At 44.2% G+C, this 26139-nt stretch overlaps 1 protein-coding gene across 3 annotated transcripts in view; it reads right to left on the bottom strand.

The window, feature by feature from the left end:
- ASTN2 (astrotactin 2) overlaps positions 1 to 26139 on the bottom strand; it is a 1130819-nt gene that overhangs the window by 840743 nt on the left and 263937 nt on the right. For all 3 annotated transcript variants that reach the window (XM_029612108.1, XM_029612110.1, XM_029612109.1), the window contains one exon: positions 20328 to 20478. In XM_029612108.1, coding sequence (XP_029467968.1) covers positions 20328 to 20478 — 151 coding nt within the window. The remainder of the gene's footprint in view (positions 1 to 20327; positions 20479 to 26139) is intronic.

Genomic DNA, 26139 nt, shown 5'->3' with positions numbered 1-26139 from the left:
TTGATGGAATATCTAAGCGCCCGTCTTGACGCCACCTCCGCTTTAACAAGCACTGGGCTTCCAGCAGCACCTGTAACCATGGTGGCTGCTCTAGCAGTATGTCTTCCGGTACCACCCAGGAATGTGGGGGATCCTAGACAATGCCTTGGATTTTTAAATCAGTGCTTTATGCACTTCTCTCTCCAGCCTGCACAGTTTTCCATCGACACTATTAAAACCAACTTCATTCTCTCTCTTCTTGACGGGAACGTTTTTCCTGGGCCTCCCCACTATGGGAGTGTGGAGATGCATTACTTCAGGACCTATAACAATTTGTCAAGGCCTTTAAGTAGGTTTTGATGAGCCAGATCATCTGGCTACTGTAGGATTGGATCTGCTGCAACTGTGGGAGGGCTCAAGACCCCTGATGGATTACGCCATTTAGTTCCACACTATGGCCACGAAATTAAATTGGCGGGAGGACAGTCTTCGGAGTATTATTTTGGAAGGATTGTCCTCCCAAATCAAAGATGAGCTAGCTGCCAGAGAGCTGCCTGACTCCCTAGACACCCTCATAGATCTGACCAGGAGGATTGACCAGCACCTTCAACAGCGGGCTCGGGAGCTGTGAGAATCACTCAGGTAGGTGCCATTAGCTCCATTGTTCTCACATCTCAGTAGATCAGCTCTGGTGACAATGCCCACTTCGGCCCATCCGTAGGAATCCATGCAGCTCAGGTGGAGCCACATCACATTGGAGGAGAAGTACCATTGCTGTACACTGGGTCTCTGTTTTTACTGCTCAGGGAAGGGGCACCTTCTGGCACAGGGAGAAGGAATAGCCTAGTGGTTAGAGCAGTGGACTATGAACCAGGAGATCAGGGTTTGAGTCCTGCATTCGCTCCTTGTGACCTTGGGCAAGTCACTTTACCCTCCATTGCCTCAGGTACAAAACTTAGATTGTAAGCCCTCTGGGGATAGGGAAATACTGACAGTACCTGAATGTAAACCAGTGTGATATCTCGATTGAGATCAAATGTTGGTATATATAAATAAATAAATAAACAATGTCCTGTGAAACAGGGAAACTGCTGAGTCTACTATTCCCACTCCCCAACTTATTCTTCCTGTGGAAATCACCTCGAAAGATCACATATTCTCCATCCTTGCACTAGTGGATTCCGGTGCGGGGGGAATTTCATCAAGAAGGCCCCGGTGGATCACCTAAAGCTACTGACGGTTCCCAGGGACTCACCATTTGTTACGCGTGCCGGCCACGGCAGACCCACAGCCCGGCCCCCTCACCTCTGGTGAATCCAGTGCCTGGTTCATCATCCCTGGCGGCGGTAGGCCGCCAGCTCCATCCTCAGTGCCTCAGACTCAGCTACAGACTCCTGTGCTCTGTATAGGGCCTCTCCGCATAGCCCATGGAGAGATGCCGCCTTCTAGCACTGTGCCTCTCCTTAGGCGTGTGCGCATCACTAACTCTTATGAAGGGCCCGCGGCGGGAACTTAGCCGTGGCCCCGGACAATGACATCGCCGAAGCTCCGGTACTTAAGGACGGGCTTGGCTTCCAATGATTGCCTTTACAACAGGTCTCCACTCTGGTCATGTACTCAATGCCTCCTGGTGATTCTCCTACTTTCCTGGTTCCTGATCCTCGCAAGTTCCTGTTCTCCTTTGTTCCTGCGCTCCTGACTCCTAACCTTCCATCGGATTGCTTTCTCGGACATGACCTCTGCATTGCCTGACTATGCCATTGACTCTCTCCAAGCCCAGACCTCTGCATTGCCTGACTACACCATTGACTCTCTCCAAGCCCAGACCTCTGCATTGCCTGACCACGCTATTGACTCTTTCGAAGCCCAGATCTCTGCTTTGTCTGACTACTCTATTGACTCTTCCAAGCCCGGACCTCTGCATTGCCTGACTACGCTACCAACTCTCTCCTCATCCAGATCTCAGCCTTGTCTTGCCACCGCTTCTTGATTGCCACCGGCCCTAACTCCAGCTTGCTCTACGACGCCTCTTCAGTGTACGTCCTAGACTTAGCCTATTCAGGCTTTGGCCTGTTCTTGCTCTGGTGCCCCCTGTCTGACTTTGGTTCTATTGGTACCCGGGTCTCCAGGACTCTGCCTCGTCCAGTACAGACTCCTCCAATCCACTGTTGCTGCCTCTGGGCTAATCCTTCTGTCCTTCCATCAATGACAACATATGGAGGCCTACCTAAATCCAGCCGGCCCCGGTACCCAAAGGCTCAACCTGCGGGGAACGAGGGCTGGTATTGGTGAAGCACCAGCCGGCCTCCATCCTTCAGCCCACTCCACCTGCTGACGGTGATGACCCATAGTATCCCTCTTACGGGCAGCATCAACCCCACCTCAGCCAAAGGGTACACCTCTGGCACAACACCATTAATAATCTCGTCCATCTATGGGGAACCCATTCCAGGCCAGATCACTTCGATGACTGTTCCACTATGCCTTTGCACCGATGTTCTAAATGGAGAGGAGATTATCTTGTTCATCACTGAGAAGGCTGTACACCCCCGATCATGCTGGGATTGTCCTGGATGCAGCTTCATTCTCCCAGTTTCGACTGGGGAACCCTGCAACTAACAAAGTGGGGTCCTCGCTGCCATACCTCATGTCTCCCTCAAGTTCGACCCCTCTCTCCTGTTCCACTAGTCTTGACCTCCATGGGATTACCATCACAGTATGCTGACTATGCGGATGTGTTCTCTAAGGTTCCCTCATCATTGCACTCCCTCCAGTATCTGTCAGATGAATTGGGACAGATCTCTTTTTAGTCTTGTTAGTGTAGGGTACCAGTGGTATACAATTTCAAACCCATTTTCTAGGATGTTGGATGAAATAGTTTGGTATTTAGATTACCTCTTACCTTACTTTATTTATGGTATATATTTATGTAAAGTAGCCTGTGCTTATTGTTTTGGTGAGTACTTAAATAACTTTCTCAACCTTTCCTTTCTAAAGTTTCAATTCTTTTCTCCCTCAACTAGTCTTCTGTTTGTTTATAGGAAGCATCACAAAGCTGTGCAATTTCTATAGCTGAGATATCCCTTCATGTTATTACTTTTCAATCAAATTTCTGCTAGTGATGGAATCAGTACAGATAACATTTCTTTGACATAAAACACTTTCCACAACAAAAATTATTTGCAGAATGAATAATAATCATGCATTCTAGATAAAACCTTTGTGGAGCACATCAAAAGCACACATTTTCCCTTTTTCTTCCATTTGGCCTAAATGCCGTAAAACTAAAGAAATCCACAACAAAAATTATTTGTAGAATGAATAATAATCATTCATTCTAGATAAAACCTTTGCTGGAACGCATCAAAAGTACTCATTTTCCCTTTTTCCTCTTTTTGGTCTAAATGCCATAAGACTAAGAAATCAACAACAAAAATTATTTGCACAATGAATAATAATCATTCATTCTAGAAAAAACCTTTGCTGGAGCACATCAAAAGCACTCATTTTCCCTTTTTCCTTTATTTGTCCTAAATGTGGTAAAACTAAAGAAATCCACCTCTGAAAAGTATTTGAACTCAAGGCTGGAGGCAAGAAAGCATCATTAAGAAAAGGCATGAGGTGAGATACTTTGTTTATAAAAAATAAAGTTTACCAGATTTTCAAAGTAAAATTTATTAAGAGATGTGACCCAACTCCACTTATTCTGAAGGGTGTCCCTGCCTTTCATATCTTCAGTAGGTGAAGATGGCCATGACGCTGGAGGAGATCTTGTTGTTGTTCCAGCCGATTTTTGCTTGCTTTCTGTATAAATGTATTTAATGGTTCAAACAGATTTGCTTTTCAGTAATTTTTTATCTCCTGATGGAGAATGGTGCCTAATCATACTTGAAACTGTTATTTATTTATTAATGCCTACACAGAATAATTCCTTCCACTCCCCCTCGTAGTCCCCCCCTTTCAGGTGACCACCCTCTCCTTATATTAAGGAGACATTCATTGTAAATTGTAAATTGTTTTGGTTATGATTTTCTTGTTTTCCCTTTCCTTCCTACTGCCTCTCTGTTCTACCCTCGCCCAGTTACACTCTCCTTGTTGAAATGTATTTTCCAATCTTTCAGTTATTATGTGAACCGGTATGATGTCCCCACTAATACCGGTATATAAAAGTTTCTAAATAAATAAAATAAATAATAAACAGTTGATATTCCGCCTTTTAAAAAAAACAGTCTCAAGGCAGATTACAATCAAATTTAAATCTAACAGTTACAATAACTTTGATTAAAAAACTTACAATCACAATTGAATCAAACTGAGAGTTATGGTATCCATGCAATATTTTTTCCTCTTCACTGAACAAGAACATGAAGGTAGGGTAGTTGCACAGAAAGGATTATACAGAGATTTGTGTGTAGAAAGGATGTAGTGGTATAATAGTTTGGGAGGGAGGGTATATGGAAACTATAAGTCATCATCCAAGAGTTGGAAGTAGAAGGATCCAACCTCCACCCCCTGAAGTCAAAATGTTGGTGCAGGCCCCATGTCCCCTCCCCAAATCCATCAAATAAAAATAAAGACCAGGCACCCCTACACCCTCTCCCTGAAAGGTTAAATAGAAAAATAGCCATGCCTGTTCCCCCTTCAGCCACCCTCCCTCTACCTCCAAGCCCCTTCTCGCACCCACCCAAACTTTCAAAAAGGATCCCACATCAGGGCCAGGTGCATTCTACCACCCAGCCCAGTCAGCGCCATATTCCAGAATGGCACAGACTTGACCTTGCCCCAGCCATGTGACTGGGGTAAGGTCCAGGGAGCGGGTATGGTGAGGGGAGGCCAGGGCCTGGTCTTTATTTTTATTTGATGGACTGAGGGGGGGGGGGGGGCCTGGACCCTAATTTGGACTGTGTGGCGTAGGTACAGGAAGGGGGCCGAGACACTACTTCACTTATTTTCAGCAGTCTAGGATGGGAAGTGGATTCAGGAAGGGGGGCAGGGACCCTAATTTTTATGTTTTTAGCTCAGGGAGTGAGGCCTGGTCTATATTTTTATTTGCTAGATGGGAAGGGGGTATATAGGAAGGGGGAGGCAGGGCTTGGTCTACATTTTTATTTGGACTGAGAGAGTATGTGGGACCAGGGCTGTCACCATGCAGGTTCATTTTTTAAAATGTTACACTTTGGGGGAGTTGGGCCACCTGTTATGATGGTCACAAGTTGAGACGAGAGTCAGCTCTGACCCTTGCTCAACTTTCCCTCATTGCCACAATTTTTTTTTTTTTTGTTTGTCACTGCTTTATATGTGAGGCGGGAGTTTTGGGACCTGCGTTAGGGTCCTGGGCCTCCCGCCTCACATTTACTGCTTTTCCAAGAGGTGTATTATTTTATTGTGGCTGGCCACCTTTTTGGTTGCCTGCAAATAAATATTTGCATAGGTTTGCCTAGTAATGACCTTCTTTGCATGTATTTTCATTATTCATGCATGCAAGTCACATGCAAAGGAGGTCATTGTGATCGAGGTGGGAACCTGGCGGGGAGATGCAAAATATCGCGTATATCTCGCGATATTACAATAGTGCTGTGTTGCATTGATATCATGCAATATACATGAGTTAATGTGCATTAGAGTACTACTGCGGCTTGATGCATCTCCCAGTAAGTTAACCAGATAAGTAGCATCACTCCTATTCACCCATTGCGCGCACATAACTTATCCACTTAACTACTTAGCCAGATATTTAGAATCTCCAGCTAAGTGGTGGCCACTGAGCATAGTCGGATATTCAGTGGCACCACTTAGCTGGCTAAGTCGCTACTTATCTGGCTAAGTAGCGTTCAGCGATTTCTGGATATCAGGCTCATTATATATTGTAGACTAATATTTGAGTCAAATTAACAGTCTTGAATTGCATTTATTTACTTCCATAAAGAATCATCATAGAGCAACATCAAAAGACTGCCATTCCAGGATTATGATCATTGGTCCCACTAAATTCTTCTGGTCCAAAAAAATAAATTGGCTTCTATTTAATTTTTTTTATTATTTTTGCTAAATTCAAACTGGAAAAATGCAGGCACCAATGTTGACCACTGCATTTCAAAGCATCATGTTTTCTAGGAAAATGGTGTGTGCTTGATTAGTTTTCTCCTTACTGGCAAGGTTCAGCTTTAGAACAAGAAGGAGCAATTCTGGATATTCATGTTGCAAGCGATACAACTGAGGGACTGAATCATGAGACTGAGTGGCACACTTTGTAGTAATATGATCTTAATTAAGTGGGATTAAAATTAGAGGTTTATTCCTTATACAATAAGATTATCACATTCTTTTTTTTGACAAGTTATAACTCATCTCTTTTAAATATAGGAGCACTGTGATGTCATGACTTTCAATAATGTAGTAGGGCGTTAATACATTGTGCTGGCCTGAACTGTATGCAAAATAAGATGGTTCATAGCGATCACAACCATCACATTTAAGAATGAAAACATGAAGCCATATAATAGATGAGTTAATTCTTTTATACTTGCATTTGACAAAAATTCTAAAAAAATAAGACAGAAGCCAATTTATTTGTTGGACTAGAAGAATTTAGTGGGGCTGATGATTATAATCTTGGGACAGAGGTCATTTTACACTCCTTTGTCTATGATGGTCCTTTAAGGAAGTATATATGGGCAATTCATATCAAGACTGATACTTTGACTCAGATGGTAATCTACAGCAGTGGTTCTCAACCTTTTTTCTATCAGGACCCACCTGAGAGATGATGCTCACATGTGTGATACACTGAACACTTGACCATCATAGGACTAAATATAAACATATACTCTGTATCTACAGGAATCTCCCGCTTCCTACCAATGAGTGCAGAGCAGAACAAGGCATTTCCCTGTACAACTCACCAAAGAAAAAAGATATTCTGATTCTGGTGTCATCTCAATAGCAGCATCACAAATTCCCTCTGCTACCAAGTGCATTGTAAAATAATACAAAAGCTGAAAAATAAAAACAAACCCAACTCTGTACATGTCTATCAAACCTGCCATATTGCAGGAGCACTAATTTCAAGAAATGAAACAGCAATAGCCCTACCCATGAAAAGGCAGCAGTTCATCACCAGTGCAATATCATATTGAGAAAAAACAACAAATAAGACTGATACAAATCCCTACTTGCCAGTAAAGTACCTTATCTCAGTCAACTACATACAGAAAATAGTAGGGGTGTGCATTCGTTTTCGACGTATTGGCAATCTGCAACGTATATGTCCCTATTCGTTGTATTCATGGAGTCACGAAACGTATGGCGAACCCCCACGAATATAACGTATCTAATGAATAAACCCCCCACCCTCCTGACCCCCCCCCCAAGACTTACCAAAAGTCCCTGGTGGTCCAGCGGGGGTCCTGGAGCGATCTCCTGCACTCGGGCCGTCGGCTGCCAGTATTCAAAATGGCGCCGATAGCCTTTGCCCTTACTATGTCACAGGGGCCGACCAATGGCATCGGTAGCCCCTGTGACATACTAAGGGCAAAGGCTATCGGCGCCATTTTGAATACTGGCAGCCGACGGCCCGAGTGCAGGATATGAAAAACTGATTCTTTCCCCATTCTGCAGGAGTTGGGACCTATTTATCCCACCCACCTTCTCTTTCTTACCATTCACCTTCTTCCCTCTCCCACTGCCTCTATAATTTGACTCTCTCCTATTCTCTTCTTTCCATCTGGCACTCCCTTTTTCTCCCTCCCCAGTTCCGTGAATCTGACTGGACAACCAGGGACTTTTGGCAAGTGGGGGTCCTGGAGCGATATCCTGCACTCGGGCCATTGGCTGCCAATATTCAAAATGGCGCCGATAGCCTTTGCCCTTACTATGTCACAGGGGCTACCGGTGCCATTGGTCGGCCCCTGTCACATGGTAGGAGCACAAGATGGTGCCGGCCGTCCATTGCTCCTACCATGTGACAGGGGCTGACCAATGGCACCGGTAGCCCCTGTGACAAAGTGAGGGCAAAGGCTATCGGTGCCATTTTGAATACTGGCAGTCGACAGCCCAAGTGCAGGAGATCGCGCCACGACCCCCGCTGGATCATCAGGGACTTTTGGTAAGTCTTGGAGGAGTCAACAGGGTGGGGGGTGGTAGTTAATTAAATTTAAAGGGTTGGGATGGGATTTTTTTGGGAAACGAATACATACGTAACTAATGAATGGATCGGGGTTCCCCGAGAATGGATGCAACAGATTTGGCTCCCCACGAATACGAATACCGAATGGGACAAATCAGTCCCTGCTGCACATCCCTAGAAAATAGACAGACCTACCTTCTTCTAATATAGAATAAAATACCACAAATTACAAATGCAGAAACAAAAACTGGAATGGAAACCCCAAGAAGACCTTCTGCATGCAGTGCAAAACTGGAGAACTAGGAATGGAAATATATTTCCTCCTATACTAAGCAAAGTTCAAAGAGAGAAGAAATGCATATTCTCAAAACTGACATATTATGGCTCTTGTACCCCGTCACTCCCTTCCATGCCCCCATCACCCTCACTTCTCGCAACTACTCAATTGTCCTTTCACAAGCTTATATCCCTGTCCAACATTTCTGACACCCCCACCCCTGCATCCTCTTCCCTGTGCCTCCTCTCTGCCCTGCTCAACTCTCTCTCTCCCCTTCTCTATCCAGCATACCTCTGACCACCTCTTTCTGACCCTTTCCTACTCCGCATCCCCTGACCTCCCTTCTCCCCCTACACGGCAGCCCCCATACCTCCGTCTTTCCCTCCACTTCCATCTCTCCTCCCTGCCCCTCTTTCCTCCACCTCTCCTTACCCAGTAACTCAACTTCCTTTCCCTCACCCCTTCCTACCCAGCAGACTCCTGACTCCCTATCTCCCAAGGCCTTCCTGCCCAGCACATTTCCCCCTCCTCCTGGCTCCTAGCCAGCATAAGCCTTCAGCCCAATCCAGAGTCTCCCTCCCTCTTTACCAGCAGCAGATTCGAGCAAGAAGTATTGAGGAAAGGAAGCAGATGAGGCAGCAGCAACGGAAGTCAGCAGTGGAGCTATAGAGCATGCAGCTCTCTTCCTCATGCTCCTGCTTTAATGTCCAGGCCCCATGGGATGAAGAGAACATCAGCAGCCTCACTGCCAGGCCATGCAGAGGAAGATAAAGTTGATGTCCTGCCAGGCCAAATGAACAGGAGGTGGTGATATCTCACTTTAATCTGGTGCAAGAGAAGGGAATAATTTTCCACTGGGACAGGAAGAGGAAAAGGAAGCAAGAGCAACTTCCGCTCATGCCCAAAATGTGAGAAATCAGCCAACTCCTATCCCGATTGATGAGGAAAGAGCAGCCATCTGCTGGGTCTGCAACACACCTTCTGTGACCTCGCGACACACTAGTGTGTCCCAACACACCTGTTGAGAACCACTGATCTACAATATAGAAGGTAATTTAATTATATGCATGCAATATTTCTGGTTTAACTTATTAAATGGCAGTATTATTTAGGCAGCGGGTCAAGTGTAACAGGGTTGGAGGTGGAAGCATCAAAGGAGAAATGAATAGCTTGGATGTTTTCCATGAAGAATTGGGCAAAGTCTTCTGTTGTGGGGTCCTCTGTAATGGCAATAAGTATTAGGGATTCAGGCTTGAGAGTTTCCATAACAATTCAAAAAATTTACCTGGATGATTCATAGTTCAAGTTGTTTGGATATGTAGTTTTTTTCTCCTTGCCAAATGCCTGCTCTATGATTTTTGGTGTGCTCCTTGCAGATATAAGAGCCGTGAGAAGTATGACTTAAAGGCCTAGGTATCTATACCCTCCCTCCTGAGCTTGCAGTGCCTCCACAGCACCAAGACTTGATAGAGCAGCCATTCTTTCCTTCCCTGACTGGGCTGCCAATATGTCCTCCACCCCCAGTTTACTCACCCCTGACTCAGTGTACTGCCTGGGGATTTTGTTTTTCTGCTGTTACCTGTAAAGGATTTTAATTTTTGAACAACATCTACAGGGGCCGATGCAAAACAGTGTGCTCAGCCGAGCGCACTGTTAAGAACAGAAGAACATGCCATACTGGGTCAGACCAAGGGTCCATCAAGCCCAGCATCCTGTTTCCAACAGTGGCCAATCCAGGCCATAATAACCAGGCAAGTACCCAAAACTGCTATTTTCTAAGTCAACTTAATAGCAGATAATGGACTTCTCCTCCAAGAACTTATCCAATCCTTTTTTAAACACAGCTATATTAACTGCACTAACCACATCCTCTGGCAACAAATTCCAGAGTTTAATTGTGCGTTGAGTGAAAAAGAACTTTCTCCGATTAGTTTTAAATGTGCCACATGCTAACTTCATGAAGTGCCCCCTAGTCTTTCTATTACCTGAAAGACTAAATAACTGATTCACATCTACCTGTTCAAGAACTCTCATGATTTTAAACACCTCTATCATATCCCCCCTCAGCTGCCTCTTCTCCAAGCTGAAAAGTCCTAACCTCTTTAGTCTTTCCTCATAGGGGAGCTGTTCCATTCCCCTTATCATTTTGGTCGCCCTTCTCTGTACCTTCTCCATTGCAACTTTACCTTTTTTGAGATGCGGCGACCAGAATTGTACACAGTATTCAAGATGCGTTCTCACTAGGGATGTGAATCGGGCTTCGGACGATTGAAAATATCGTCGATATTTTCAAAATCATCAGAAATCGGGGGCTCCCCCGAAACGATAGGAAAACCCCACGATATTGATCGTGGGGGTTCTCTTATCGTTTTGGGGGAGGGCGGGAAAAACAGCACACAAAAATAACCCCTAAACCCACCCTGACCCTTTAAAACTAATCCCTTTGCTTCCCCCACCCTCCCGACCCCCCCAAAAACATTTTACAGGTACCTGGTGGTCCAGTGGGGGTCCCGGGAGCGATCTCTCGCTCTCGAGCCGTCGGCTGCCACTAATCAAAATGGCGCCGATGGCCCTTTGCCCTTACCATGTGACAGGGTATCCGTGCCATTGGCCATTTTTAAAGATGGCACCGGCCATCCAGTGCTCCTACCATGTGACAGGGGCCGGCCAATGGCACGGATACCCTGTCACATGGTAAGGGCAAAGGCCATCGGCGCCATTTTTATTAGTGGCAGCCGACAGCCCAAGAGCGGGAGATCGCTCCCGGGACCCCCACTGGACCACCAGGTCCCTGTAAAATGTTTTTTGGGGGGTCGGGAGGGTGGAGGAAGCAATGGGATTAGTTTAAAAGGGTCGGGGTGGGTTTTTTGTTTATCGGCTCGGGCGCAGCCGATAAACAAAACCGCGTTCGGGCCCAATGGAAAAAAACCCACATGTGAATCAGAACCGGAATCCGAACCGATTCCGGTTCCGATTCACATCTCTAGTTCTCGCCATGGAGCGATACAGAGGCATTATGACATTTTCCGTTTTATTCACCATTCCCTTTCTAATAATTCCCAATATTCTGTTTGCTTTTTTGACTGCCGCAGCACTCTGAACCAACGATTTAACCCGCAGTTGGATGCGGTTTGTAGAGGCGCTAACTAATCCCCTTATGCAATAAGGTGATTCACGCCTCTACAATGCACGTCCAACGCGGAGTGAATCTAATAGTTCTCATCACATGCAAATGCATGTGAATGAGGCTATTAGGTATTCACTCCCAATGCAAAAAAAAAAAAAATGTGCATCTAGGACGCACATTTATCGATCAGAAATTAACACATACTTTTCTGTACTGCCTCCTACTTAATATTGTTGTGATATTAAATAGGAGGAAAAACTAAAGTGATTTAACAACAACAAAAAAAGTAAAAAAAAAAAAGCTTTGGCAGTTGGGTGCAGGAAACAGACGCTCAATTAAGAAGCGTCCGTTTCCTGAACCCCTGACTGTGCGGCATCAGTTTCCCTAACCGGCGGACAGCAGACGCACTTGGACTCTCCTTGCTAAGGTGTCCCCCTAATTTAAATATTGCATGGCGTCCCCGGGGGGGCCCCTGGGGGTGTTTTAAGAAAGCAGGTGCTGACTGTTCAGCGCCCGCTTTCTGCGCCAAAATATTGCATCGGCCCCTCAGTGTGGAGGGTGCTTTATTCCTTACTGTACTGGATACAGGGGAGATGCAGGTGGAAAAATTGAAAGACTGATTCTTTCCCCATTCTGCAGGAGTTGGGGCCTATTTATCTCACCCACCTTCCCTTTCTTACCATTCACCTTCTTCCCTCTCCCACTGCCACTATCATTTGACTCTCTCCTATTCTCTTCTTTCCACCCGGCACTCCCTCTTTCTCCCTCCCCAGTTCCATGAATCTGATTGGAAAACAAGCACAAAAAAATTCTCCTCCTTGAAGTTCTGCAGTAATTTTGGTTGGACCAGGGGGGTATGGTGAGAGGGAGGAAGAAGGCACTTGAGGGAATTAGTTTACCTAGTTAGGTGAGATTATGATGTTGCTTCTGTATATCCCTCTACCCTCTTTCATATATCAATTTCTGTTTTTTCACTTCCTCTCAATGCAGCTTGACTTAGACATTAAAAGAAAAAAAGAAAAGAAAAAAAAAGAGAAATAAAGCTGATGGCTTTCTTCTGAGTGACACGGAGTTCAATTTCCTCTGCTTTCAGCACACTGCAAGGAGAGCACGCCTGCCATTTATCATCAATTCTTATAGCTCTTCTTAATTTTTTTTTTCTTAAATAAAAAGGTTAAATCTCACCATATCTTCTCTTGCACAATATGACATTGAAGGAGATGGTTCCTGACAGTATCTTTGCGGGGGTGAAATAGCAAAAGAAGACAGAAAAGGCAAAAAAAAAAAAAAGAAAAGATCTCTCTCATCCTGGTGGGTACAGGGAATGAACGGTGTCTTCAAATGGCCCAACTTATCAGTAACATTAAGCTAAAAACATCCTCAGGAATAGGTCGCCAGATAAATATGAGAGCAATTGCATAGGCAGCAGCGCCCTAGTCTGATCTTTCTAAACCACCTTGGATAAACATGTTTAATAAATAAAGAAGTATTTCACTTTTGCCCTTTTTGGAAAACATGTGCAAATTAATGCTAAAGCCAGCCAGTGGGAAGCCTAATCTAATTTCTGGCTGAAAGCGTACACTTTCAAAGTAAGTTTACGCCTCCAGCAGGTCCCTCACTCCTGGCTGAGCTAAAAAAGGTTTTGGGAGGATGGAGAGGATCTGGGGGATGTGGCGGACAGGCGCCCTGATTCTTCCAAGTGAGTGGAGGGGGGGGGGGCGGGAGGGGCGTGAGGAAGCAGCCAGATCCCGTGTTTAAGTGATAATTGGGATGTGTTCAATGTCAGGCACGTCTTTGTGTTTATAAAGGTTTGCAGAGCTGGGTTACAAGAGTATGGTCTGTCAAGGTCTTAGTATTATCTTTTGGAGGGGAGGAAGGGAATAGGGCTGATGAAATTCTGGATATCTTTTAAAGATATCTGACTCAGTAGAACTTTAGAACTGTTCCTGAACAGGTCTAAAGTTATCCGGCTAGGTTAGCTGGATATCTCAGCCCCTCTCTAGAATGCCCCTAAAATGCCCCATTTTTATCCAACTAAATTATAGCCAGATAAGTAGCTGAATATGCCACATTTGTCATTAAGATGGATAACGTGTGAGTTATCCATCTAAATAGCTTTGAATATGGACAACCATGTTTTTAGTTATTTTCAGAAGGATAACAAGTCTAAAGTAAACCACAAATCTTATGGCAACTGGTTCCAAACAGTCACTGAACAGTGACTTTGCACTCTTACCAAACATTTTCCCTTTTTGATCTTCTGGGAAATGTATGCATTATTAGATCCTCCCCAGATGTTGGCCATTCCCCCTGCTTTTTTGGGAGTGGTCTGTGCTCCCCTATATGCACTGGGTTGAGCATGCTTTAAGCATGGTTTGATGTTGAGTTTTGGTGGAGTTATACTCTGTTTTGGAGAGCAGTGGACATAACTGGGAACTTTCCATTTACAGTCACCCTGAGATTTTCATCGATTAGTGGGGGAAGGGGGGAAGAGGGAGGGCGAGAGTATAGGGTCATGTCTGGCAGTATGCGCACAAACTTTCTTTTCTTTCATACCCACACATTCTAACACACTCACTCTCATCCTCTAACACACATTCATGCTCATTTTCATACACATGCTCGAGACTACATTCCTTTCCTTCTTCCACACTCACATATGACCCCCTCTATACTCAATCATTATCTCTCCCCACCTCAAACTCACCAGTGGCAGCAACCTCCTCCTTAGGATCCCCATGGCTGATTGGACTCCCCCTTCTTCCTGCCTCCCCCTCCCCCCTGTATGGGTGAATTGGAAGGGCAGGAAGAAATGAGGAGACAGCCGATTGGCCTGCAGGGGCAGGAGAAGGAGATGAGGCATATGATTGGTCCGTGGGGGCAGGAAAAAGGGAGGAGGCAGCCAATTGGGTCATGCAAGCCAATTAGATGGCTTGCAGTATGTCCAGAACACTCAGGGTGCATTAGCAGCAGCAGCAGCAGCAGGGCCCCGGAGTTTTTGGGTGTTGGCCCAGGGACCCGGCAATTCCGTTAGATTTCTGGAGTTCCGGGTCACACTTGGAGAGTTCCCAGATTTGGCAGTGGAATTTTTGCTGGTGCATCACAGCCTGCATCAGTGGGATTATTCAAGCACAGAAGCCCTGCTAGAGCCTTCACAGACCTAGAGGGTTCTGTCTTGTGGAAGAAGAGAAGAACAGAGTGGATTTTATACTTTAGGAGAGTTGGTTACTTTTTCTGGCCAGCTCCCTGCTCAGAAGGGAAAATCCCCCTGACTGAGGGGGACTGGATTTTGGGTCCTGAGCTCTGTACCCAGTTAAAGCAGAGTCATTGGAATTTAGGGTACTGCCTTGCCCTCCGCTCAGTAAAAGTGAGATGTGTGGTATCCCAGGAGTAAGAACTGATTTTTTGGAAGAGTTGCGTATTGAAGAAGGTGTTTTCTTTTGTTTTGAGGGAGTTATTTTTCCATCACCATCTCACTGTACTTTTGGAAAAGAGAGTTTATTCTTTACCATCACTGGTAAGGGATTTTAGACACTGATTCAGAGGATGAACATGGATAGATAAACTGTAGTATTTGCAGGCTTTTTGAACTTCTGTTTTTACTTTTGATGATTTTTGCCATTCTTGCCTGGATTTTTTTTTTAACTGTTTATCTATAACAAGATCACAAGATTTAGGGGTAGATTTTAAAACCTACTTGCTAGCGTCCATGTGCGTGCATTACCCGGAGTGTGCACATGGACGCCTGACTTTATAACATGTGTGCGCGCGTGCACGCATGGTATAAAATTGGGGGTTAACGTGCGCAAGAGGGTGCACACTAGTGCATCTTGCGTGCGCCAACGCCTGCTGCTTTTCCCCATTCCCTCCCAGGCCGCTCCGATTTCAGAGCATCCTTGGAGGGAACTTCCTTACCCCCTAATCTAAACTTCCTTCCCCTTATCCTCCCGCTCCCTAACCCTATCCTAACCCCCCCCCCCCCCGACCTTTATTTTACCTCTTGTGCCTGCCTCCAGGCAGGTGCAAGTTACACGCACCGGCAGCCTGCCAGCACACGATCCTCCAACACAGTGACAAATGGCCGCTGTGTTGGATGCCTCTGGCCCAGCCCCGCCCCTGGACCACCCGGCCCCGCCCCTGTTTCGAAGCCCTGGGACATAAGCACGTCCCAGGGCTTTACACGCGTCGCTGGGCCTTTCTATAATAGGCCCGGCACGCGTAACCCCTCCTACACGTGTAAGTCCGCCGGATTTATGCGTGTAGAGCTTTGAAAATCGGTTGGAGCATTAGATGACCAAGGGGTTAAAGGGGCTCTTAGGGAAGATAAGGCCATTGCAGAAAGACTATCTGAATTCTTTGCTTCCGTGTTTACTAATGAGGATGTTGGGGAGATACTAGTTCCGGAGATGGTTTCCATGAGTGTTGAGTCAGACAAACTGAACGAAATCTCTGTGAACCTGGAAGATGTAGTAGGCCAGATTGATAAACTAAAGACTAGCAAATCACCTGGACTGGATGGTATGCATCCTAGGGTACTGAAGGAACTAAAAAATGAAATTTCTGATCTATTAGTTAAAATTTGTAACCTATCATTAAAATCATCCATTGTACCTGAAGACTGGAGGGTGGCCAATGTAACCCCAATATTTAAAAAAGGCTCCAGGGGCGATCTGGGTAACTATAGACCAGTGAACCTGACTTCAGTGCCGGGAAAAATAGTGGAAACTATTCTCAAGATCAAAATTGTAGAGCATATAGAAAGACATGGTTTAATGGAACACAGTCAACATGGATTTACCCAAGGGAAGTCTTGCCTAACAGATCTGCTTCATTTTTTTGAAGGGGTTAATAAACATGTGGATAAAGGTGTATTTGGATTTTCAGAAGGCGTTTGACAAAGTCCCTCATGAGAGGCTTCTACGAAAACTAAAAAGTCATGGGATAGGAGGTGATGTCCTTTCGTGGATTACAAACTGGTTAAAAGACAGGAAATAGAGAGTAGGATTAAATGGTCAATTTTCTCAGTGGAAAAGGGTAAACAGTGTAGTGCCTCAGGGATCTGTACTTGGACCAGTGCTTTTCAATATATATATAAATAATCTGGAAAGGAATACGACGAGTGAGGTTATCAAATTTGCGGATGATACAAAATTATTCAGAGTAGTTAAATCACAAGCGGACTGTGATACATTACAGGAGGACCTTGCAAGACTGGAAGATTGGGCATCCAAATGGCAGATGAAATTTAATGTGGACAAGTGCAAGGTGTTGCATATAGGGAAAAATAACCCTTGCTGTAGTTACACGATGTTAGGTTCCATATTAGTAAAAATATCTAGGCATCATAGTGGATAATACTTTAAAATTGTCAGCTCAGTGTTCTGCAGCAGTCAAAAAAGCAAACAGAATATTAGGAATTATTAGGAAGGGAATGGTTAATAAAACAGAAAATGTCATAATGCCTCTATATCGCTCCATGGTGAGACCGCACCTTGAATATTATGTACAATTCTGGTTGCCGAATCTCAAAAAAGATATAGTTGTGATGGAGAAGGTACAGAGAAAGGCAAACAAAATGATAAAGGGGATGGAACAGCTCCCCTATGAGGAAAGGCTGAAGAGGTTAGGGCTGTTCAGCTTGGAGACGAGACGGCTGAGGGGGGATATGATAGAAGTCTTTAAGATCATGAGAGGTCTTGAACGAGTAGATGTGACTCGGTTATTTGCACTTTCTAAAAATAGAAGGACTAGGGGGCATTCCATGAAGTTAGCAAGTAGCACATATATTTATTTATTTATCTATCTATTTATTTAAATTCTTTTAATATACCGATGCTCAAGACAAGTCATATCGTACCGGTTTACAATAGAACTAGGGGAAAAACCACATTAACAACTATAGAGAAGACAAAGTTACAATAAACAGGGAGCATAAACTTGGGCGTTAGGACAGAGGAAGAAGAAGTTCAAATGAATACAACTGGAGAGTAATATAATTGAGCAGCGAACAATAGATTAAGTAGCGGTACATATATAATTAAACATAGGGTTGCTTGATTCAGTGGGTAATTTATCATAAGCAGTTACTAGGATAGCATTTCCTGTGGGTAAAGAAGCATAACATTTCCTGTTGGTAAAGGAGCAGGGGGAGGTAACCGAGTGGGTAAGGGGAGGGCAGGGACTGGAGCGAGGTATGACGAGGTGATGGGGAAACTGGTAGGAAGGAGGGGGGAGGGGTGAGAGAGTCAGTACTGGTTGATATGAGGCTCCTTCAGTGGAATGCTTGAGCGAACAGCCATGTTTTCAGTTTCTTTCTGAAGGAAAGATGGCATTGTTCCTGTCGTAGATCCGGGGGTAGTGAATTCCCAATGGAGCGGTCCCGCTGTCGATAGTGCTCGTTTATGAATGGAGTTGTGAACCGAGGATTTGATTGGGGGAGCCTGGAGAGAGCCTTTGTATGCGGATCTAATCAGCCTTGCGGAAGCATGTAGTTCGAGAGGAATGGATAGTTGGAGTGTGGATTGCTGGATTTAAGTTGGAGTGTGGATTTAAGACTAATCAGAGAAAATTGTTTTTCACTCAACACACAATAAAGCTCTGGAACTTGTTGCCAGAGGATGTGGTTAGTGCAGTTAGTGTAGCTGGGTTCAAAAAAGGTTTGGATAAGTTCTTGGCGAAGAAGTCCATTAACTGCTATTAATCAAGTTGACTTAGGGAATAGCCACTGCTATTAATTGCATCAGTAGCATGGGATCTTCTTAGTGTTTGGGTAATTGCCAGGTTCTTGTGGCCTGATTTGGCCTCTGTTGGAAACAGGATGCTGGGCTTGATGGACCCTTGGTCTGACCCAGCATGGCAGTTTCTTATATTCTTATTGATTGCAAAAAGCTAATACTTTGCCCATCAATAGTCAAGTGAAATTCCTTAGAGCATCTCCCTTTCCAAACCACAACACACTAGATTTATTTAGATCCAATTTTAACTTACCAGACTTTAAATAACCTCCAGTTAAAATTTCCAAGCCCACAAACTTTCCTGAGAAATTGGGCAATAAATCTGGATATCATCTGCAAACAGGTAGAATTTTAGGCCCAACGCTCTTAACACCATACATAAGGGAGCTAAATTAATATCGACAATATGGAGGTCTGTGGGATTCCACAATCCAAAGGCCAAGGGGAGGAACAAACTTGTTCCCAATTAATTTGTTGGGCGCACTCTTGTGGGAAGGATTCAGACCACTGCAAAACCTTCCCTGTAAACCCTGCTTCCTTTGACTGTTAGTAACAGCTTATGAATAACATGGCATGTGGTTCTTTCTGCCCTCAGCTTGAAAACCCCAGAGATAACTCCTGTCTCCTGTGAGATATAACAGGTGCATGGATTTTTTAAATTGTTGTAATCAGGAGCAGGTTACAAGCCTCAATTCAAGCCCTGATCACAGACTCTCTTAATATCAGAGCTGCCAAGGGGGAGACGTTTTTTAGAGAGAATTTTAGCCCACAGCATCACCACTACAATCTTTTCCCTCTTCTTTATTCTTCCAGTAAAATACCTTATTTACCCCAATGACTGCAAGGCTGGAAGAAAATGAGCAGATACCACCCACCTCCCCGGCCTTGATCCATCCCAAGTAGCAAAGAAATTTCCATCAAACTTAAAATAAACTATTTTTCAACTTTTGCATGTTTGACTCTATCCTCTGCTTCCATTTATTCTTTGTTTTCTCTTAGTTTTCTCATTTATTTTCTTTTCAAACCTATTTTCTGGTCTTCTTCTCATTTCTTTATCATTTCTGTAATTTTTCATCATGTGTATATCCCTTTCTATCTGCCAACTGTCTCTCCACATCTCATTATCTTTTCTCACCTCTCAGTCTCATCTGCTCCTGCCACTGCGTACTATCCCTCAACTCACCCCTTTATATCTCTCTTCTCATAACCCTTCTCTTCCCTTATCTCCCTTATTAGACCCTTCCTCAGACCTTTTCCCAGTCCTCTCCACCCCCTCTTCTCCCTCTTACGTTCCCTTCACCTAACCCCTCAATTTAGTACCTTTTTTTCTCACAGTCTGTGTCCTCTGTCTAAGCATATATCTCCTTCTCTCAGCTCCTTTCACCTTCTCACAGCCAATATCCCCTCTTCTAGGACATCTTGCCCTCACAGTCTGTGTCTACTCCTCTCCCTTTCGAAGAGCTTTACTATCAGCCCCTCTTCCGCTCACAGTTCCTCTTCTTCTTTCCCAGCCAGGATTTCTTCTTTCAGTTCCTCTCCCAGACCCTTACAGCAGCATTCTCTGCTCCAGCCAGTATCCCCTTCTACAACCAGTCTTTCTATCTCCCAACTGGCATTCCCTCTTCTCATCTTCCAAAGATCCTTTCAGCCCCTCTCATCCCCCACCCCCCCATAACACTTGTCCCTCTCTCAAACCCTCTTTCCCTTTCCCAGTCTCTCTATTAGCAGCCCTCACCATCTCCACTCAATCTCAGGGCAGATCAAAGGCAGGAAAACTGTCTATCCTACACAGCTGCTGCTCTCTTGTCCCCTACAACCCGTCCCATTGGTCAGACATTCCAGCAGCCATTCCCAAAGCTACAGGGGGACTCAGGAGCAGTAGGAAGGATACAGAAGCACTACCTTCCAGCCTTCCCCTCCTCCAGCCCTGCAGCATGGAGCTCTCAGATCCTAGTCCACAGAAGTGCAGGAGAAAATATTGGAAGTACTCAAGCAACTATGCCACCCACAGAGCTGATGCTTATACTCACAGGCGTTCAACATGAGTCCTTTCCTTAAGGCTTAAGAGAAGAAGGGCATACATACCACACAACCCGTGGAATCAACCTTCCGGTCCGACACACATTTGAAATTGCGGGTGCAACCACCGTTGTTGCGAGAGCAGTCCCGGACTGGCCCAAATGAGGAGAGGAGGTCATCGATCGTTTCAAAGTAAGTGGACAGCATCGCTTCTTCCCTTAGAGAGAAAGGGGACAGTCAATGATGACCCATGTGACCTCTATGAGTAAGGGGGAAGAAGAATGGTGAGATATATATTATACAGGGACAAAAGAAGGAAGACTATTCATGTTTCCTCTATAGGGATGTGAATTTGTTTAAAATGAATGGGCTACCCAAAATGAATTGGGTCTAATTCGTTTTTTTTGGGGGGAGTCTCTGAAATGAATAGAGAGGGCCCCTCGAATTAAACGAATCATTTCATTTGTTTTTGCCACATTCATTTCTATGAGCCATTAAAGTAAATGGCCCCATAGAAATCAGTGAGAGCAACAGATGTACAGTTAGAATTTGATACTAAGTATAGCAGTCAGCCAGCCCTTTCAAGTGAGTCATTGTGACCTCACGGCCTTATCAGACATGGGTAGGACATGTCAAGGAGACAATAGAGATGATGTATTGCACTGAAGCATTCTTCTAATCCCTCCCTTCACTGCGCATGGGATCCAATGACACAGATCTTGAAGATGGAACATGTCTGGGATTTGCCGTGCATTCCTTCTGAAAACATTGTCTGTGAAGGACACTATTCTAGCTCTCTCTGAGTTCTTAGTTAACTTTGCTTATTTTATCTGTCAGACTGTCACTGTGCCAGTCAGCAGAGCAAGACAGGCAAGCACTGCAGCAGAAGCTCTGTGTCAGTGTATTGCAGTTTTTTCTCTCCCTTGGGGAAGGGTGGAGGCAAAGTGTGGAGAGTTGTTTGCAGTACTGCTACTAATTTTGTCTGTCTATTTGGGCAGTGGATAGTATGGGCAATGTAGGCAATGGGCACGAGTTGAGTACTGAGTTCAGTGCAGAGACTGAAGCATACAAGGCTGTATCATGGAGCCTGTTACTAATTTCAGATGTGTCAGAACTAATGGTGCATTGTCTCTGGGTTCTCCACAAACACACATTAGCATGGCACAGTAAGTGAGCATACAGTCAGTTACAGTACCACTTAGATTATATAAAATCATTTTAATATCCAAACCATCTGTAACAAAATCAGTCATGTCAGGGTTAGGAAAAGGCAGAACTATATCCCTAATTCCACCATAGGGGACATGCTGGCACATGCCTAACTGTCATGCCCCTTATACCAGCATATGAAATTTGCTGCCTGATGCCTACCTGCCATATCACTAATTCCATCATAGGGGACTTGGTGGCACAGGCTTACCTGCCATACCCCTAGAACCATCATAGGGGATTTGCTGCTATATTCCTAGTGCCACCATTTCTACTGCTCCGCCTACCTGCTATGGCATTGTCTAATTATATGGAAGGGAGTCTAGGTACTTCCATGTTGGTGTTTTTTTTTTACTGTTGTTTGTTTCTTGGTTGTACTTGGGGTGTTTGTTTTTCACCCCTAAAAAAAAAGATTTAAAAAAAATTCTCCTCCCCATCCACCTATTTTGTGGTTCTTTGTCTTGTTCTAGTCCTGATACAATGATCCCACCTGGTTCTCCCACACTTGCTTTCTTCTTGTTATACTGAAATGTTTTGTCCCCTGAACAAAAATGTAAAAAAGTAAACAAAAAATACAGTTTTCACTACCATGGCATGGTTTAGCACCTGTTCTGTAGCTCTTCCTTTTCTCCAACCCCTCCACAATCTCAGCCTGGTTCTCCCAACCTGTTTAATGGTTGATTATATTGGGGTGGTTTGTCCAAAAAAAAGCCCTCATTCAGAAGGAAAAAATACACACACAATATAAAAGTTGCACAAGATTAACCATTTTGATCTTCTGAATATGATATAAGTTAGAATAGTGAGATCTCATGCAAAGCCAGAAAATCAGGAACAGCCTAATGACCTTAAGAATAATGGAAAAAATGTCTAAATAAAGCAACCCTCACCACTTTCCAGGAAAACCACACTACAGTCATTAGAGAAACCATTTAGATGTCCTGCATGTGAAAACAGTCTCCGTAAGAAAGTCCATTTCATAAGGAAATCAAAATTCCACCCAACAGCTAGGTCAAGGTCAAGCAGGGGATGTACATAAAGGCCTATTAAAAAAAAAAGATTCTTATCACAGGGCATTTTCTTGTACTGAATCTGACAATTGGCAATGTGCTTCAACAGAATAACTGGCATCTTCCATGCTACTCTGCCTTGCTACTATATCCCTCAAGGCTACACCTTGGGGAGTCTTTGTGCCTTGCTGTCATACCCAGACCTTACACTTTGAGTTGTTCTTGCCAGTCTGGGGGGCTGCTTTGCACATCTCATGCTGTTTTTGTAAGAACATAAGAACATAAGAAATTGCATACTGGGTTAGACCAAGGGTCCATCAAGGCCAGCATCCCGTCACCAACAGTAGCCAATCCAGGCTACAAGTACCTGGCAAGCACCCAAAAACCAAGTATATCCCACGCTACTGATGCTAGTAATAGCAGTGGCTATTTTCTAAGTCAACTTGATTAATAACAGGTAATGGACTTCTCTTCCAAGAACCTATCCAAACCTTTCCTAAATCCAGCTACACTAACTGCACCAACCACATCCCCTGGCAACAAACTCCAGAGTCTAATCATGCATTGAGTGAAAAAGAACTTTCTCTGACCAGTTTTAAATGCCAACGTCATGGAGTGCCCCCTAGTCCTTCTATTATCTGTAAGAGTAAATAACCGATTCATATTTACCCATTCTAGACTTCTCATGATTTTAAAGATCTCTATCATATCCCCCCTCAGCAGTCTCTTCTCCAAGATGAGCAGCCTTAACCTCTTTAGTCTTTCCTCATAGGGGAGGCATTCCATCCCCTTTATCATTCAGGTCACCTTTCTCTGTACCTTCTCCATCGCAACTATATCTTTCTTGAGATGCGGTGACCTGAACTGTACACAGTATTCAAGGTGCGGTCTCACCATGGAGTGATACAGGATTATGACATTTTCCGTTTTATTCACCATTTCCTTCCTAACAATTCCTAACATTCTGTTTGCTTTTTTGACACCCGCAGCACAATGAGCCAACGATTTCAATGTGTTATCCACTATGACGCCTAGATCTCTTTCCTGTGTGGTAGCTCCTAATATGGAACCTAACATCGTGTAACTATAGCATGGGTTATTTCTCCCTATATGCATCACCTTGCTGCACTTATCCACATTACATTTTATCTGCCATTTGGATGCCCAATTTTCCAGTCTCACAAGGTCCTCCTGCAATTTATCACAATCCGCTTGTGATTTAACTACTCTGAATAATTTTGTGTCATCTGCAAATTTGATAACCTCACTCGCTGTGTTCCTTTCCAGATCATTTATAAATATATTGAAAAGCACCAGTCCAAGTACAGATCCCTGAGGCACTCCACTGTTTACCCTTTTCCACTGAGAAAATTGACCATTTAATCCTACTCTCTGATTCCTGTCTTTCAAACAGTTTGTAATCCACGAAAGGACATCGCCTCCTATCCTATGACTTTTTACTTTTCTTAGAAGCCTCTCATGAGGAACTTTGTCAAATGCCTTCTGAAAATCCAAATACACTACATCTTCAGGTTATATCCACATGTTTATTAACCCCTTCTTTGTGCTGCTTGACCCCTTTTTCAGTGCCTGCCTTGGGGATTTTTCTGCCACCTTTTCTGCTTCATTCCCCTTTCGTGGTGCCTTAGGATACTGATGCCACTTTTGGTGCCAGTTTGCCACTTGTGATGCCTTCAAGGGTTCATGTCACTGTTGCTGGTGTCCTCTTTTAGAGCCTTGGGGTATTTTTCTCACTTTTGCTGCTTCTTTGCACCTCTCACAATGACTTGAAGAACTCCTGCCAATGCTCGTACCCCATTGCCTCTTTATGGAGCCTTAGGCTATTCATGCCAATTTTGGTGTCACTTCACAGTCTTTTAGGTATCTTGGAGTTCTTTCCCCTTTCTGATGATTTCTTCCCACAAATTCTAAGACAATCGATTAGAAAACCCAATTCTAGAGTTTAATTTAGGCTGCAATGCTTCCTCCACTGACTTTAATGGCAAACAAATCAAAGGAAAAAATGAAAATTATTTGTTTTTGTTTTGAAACAAAAGAAATGAATTGGGGTTTGAAATGAAACAAAATGTTTTCTCCTTCACATCCCTATTCCGTTATCTGTCAGTGAAAAGCACAATAATTAATGATTAGAAAAGCATACCTGAAGCCATATTTTTTTCCTTAGGTACACATTGTGGAGACTAGAAAAGCTCTGTTCATATCATTCTGTAGTGAATATGATACACAACATATCCATTGCCTTCTGGGAAGATGGTCCCTGCAGATTGTATCCCAGCAGCAGAAGCTTTTAAGCAGATGACTTGAGCCAGAGGATTACTTTTTCTGCTAGGCCACTGGACATCATACTGATTTACAGTTCTGGCTGTGCCTTCTCAGACATGCAAGGCCTGAAGGGGGAGGAAGCTATCCATGGCTTCACTCTCTTAGATAAGAAATGCACTTAAGCACCAATAAGCTACTGGGTATGTCGTGGTCAGAAATTCTATTAGTCTGCTCAGCCACTGTATCCTGGCCCTCTCCTTCACTTTCAAGCTTATAACTCAGTGCCAGTGGGCAGCACAATTATCTACAGCAATTCTGTCTGTTTATCCGCTGCAGTCCTGCCAGCAGAAACAGTCTCCTATGAGGGGAGTGCCTAGCAGTATTTCCTTCCTGGATTGCGCTGACACTGCACCGATGGAGCAAGTTTTGTGGGGAGTGTCATCAGTCACTCAGAGTGTCTCCGTATGAAAACTGCTGTGTGAGGAACCCGTGTCATGGCTGTCTCTAAGCAGGAGAGGGCAGTGCCTATATCGGCTGTAGCATTATCTTCTAAGCAGGAGAATCCACCTTAATTTACACAGCACATAAAATCTAAAGCAAGACCTGTGACTTTGATAAGGGTTAGGACAAATCAATTGAACAGATGAAGCAAAATGGGGTATGTCAGAAACTGTAAAACTGTAACCAGGATATTTTAAGTCATTCTACAGTCTCCAAAATATATACACTTGCAAACCCCTCCAGTTATGTCCAGCTATACTGTCTGTAATAAAACAAAATCTTACTGTTGATGTTTTGGCTGATTATTAAGGTATTCGTTTTGCATAATCAGGGTTTGCTACACCCTGTAGATCAGGGATAGCCAACTTCGGTCCTCAAGAGCCACAAACAGGCCTAGTTTTCAGGATATCCACAATGAATATGTATGAGATAGATCTGCATACAGTGGATGCAGTCCATGCAGATCTATCTCATACATATTTATTGTGAATATCATGAAAACCAGACTTGTTTGTGGCTCTTGAGGAATGGAGTTGGGCACTCCTGTTCTCGAATTAGATATTTGGGGTGGAAGGGGAAAGCACAGAGGAGAAGGGAGCTGATGGAAAATGAAAGGATAATGGCAGAGTTTTTACTTTTCTGTAGATACAGAGACTTTTGCAGGGCAGCTTGGATTCCACAAACTGCTTAGCTTCTCTTCCAAATAAAAGTTCCAGCATGGGTGGTGGAAGGCATAACACTGTGCCCTCAGCATCTCTCTTAAGCTGCCTGAATCCCTCCTTAATTAGGGAACCAGCCTAAGCTGCAGTTCCACATTTTCCCAGAGCTAGTCCTGCAGTCTAGAGGCTGGAAAACATGGACTGGGCAACTGGAAA

This window comes from Rhinatrema bivittatum, chromosome 8 (assembly GCF_901001135.1).
Source record: "Rhinatrema bivittatum chromosome 8, aRhiBiv1.1, whole genome shotgun sequence".
In the NCBI taxonomy this organism is placed as follows: Eukaryota; Metazoa; Chordata; class Amphibia; order Gymnophiona; family Rhinatrematidae; genus Rhinatrema; species Rhinatrema bivittatum.
The sequence above is the reverse complement of the archived record's forward strand: the minus strand, read 5'-3'. Positions and strand labels throughout refer to the sequence as shown.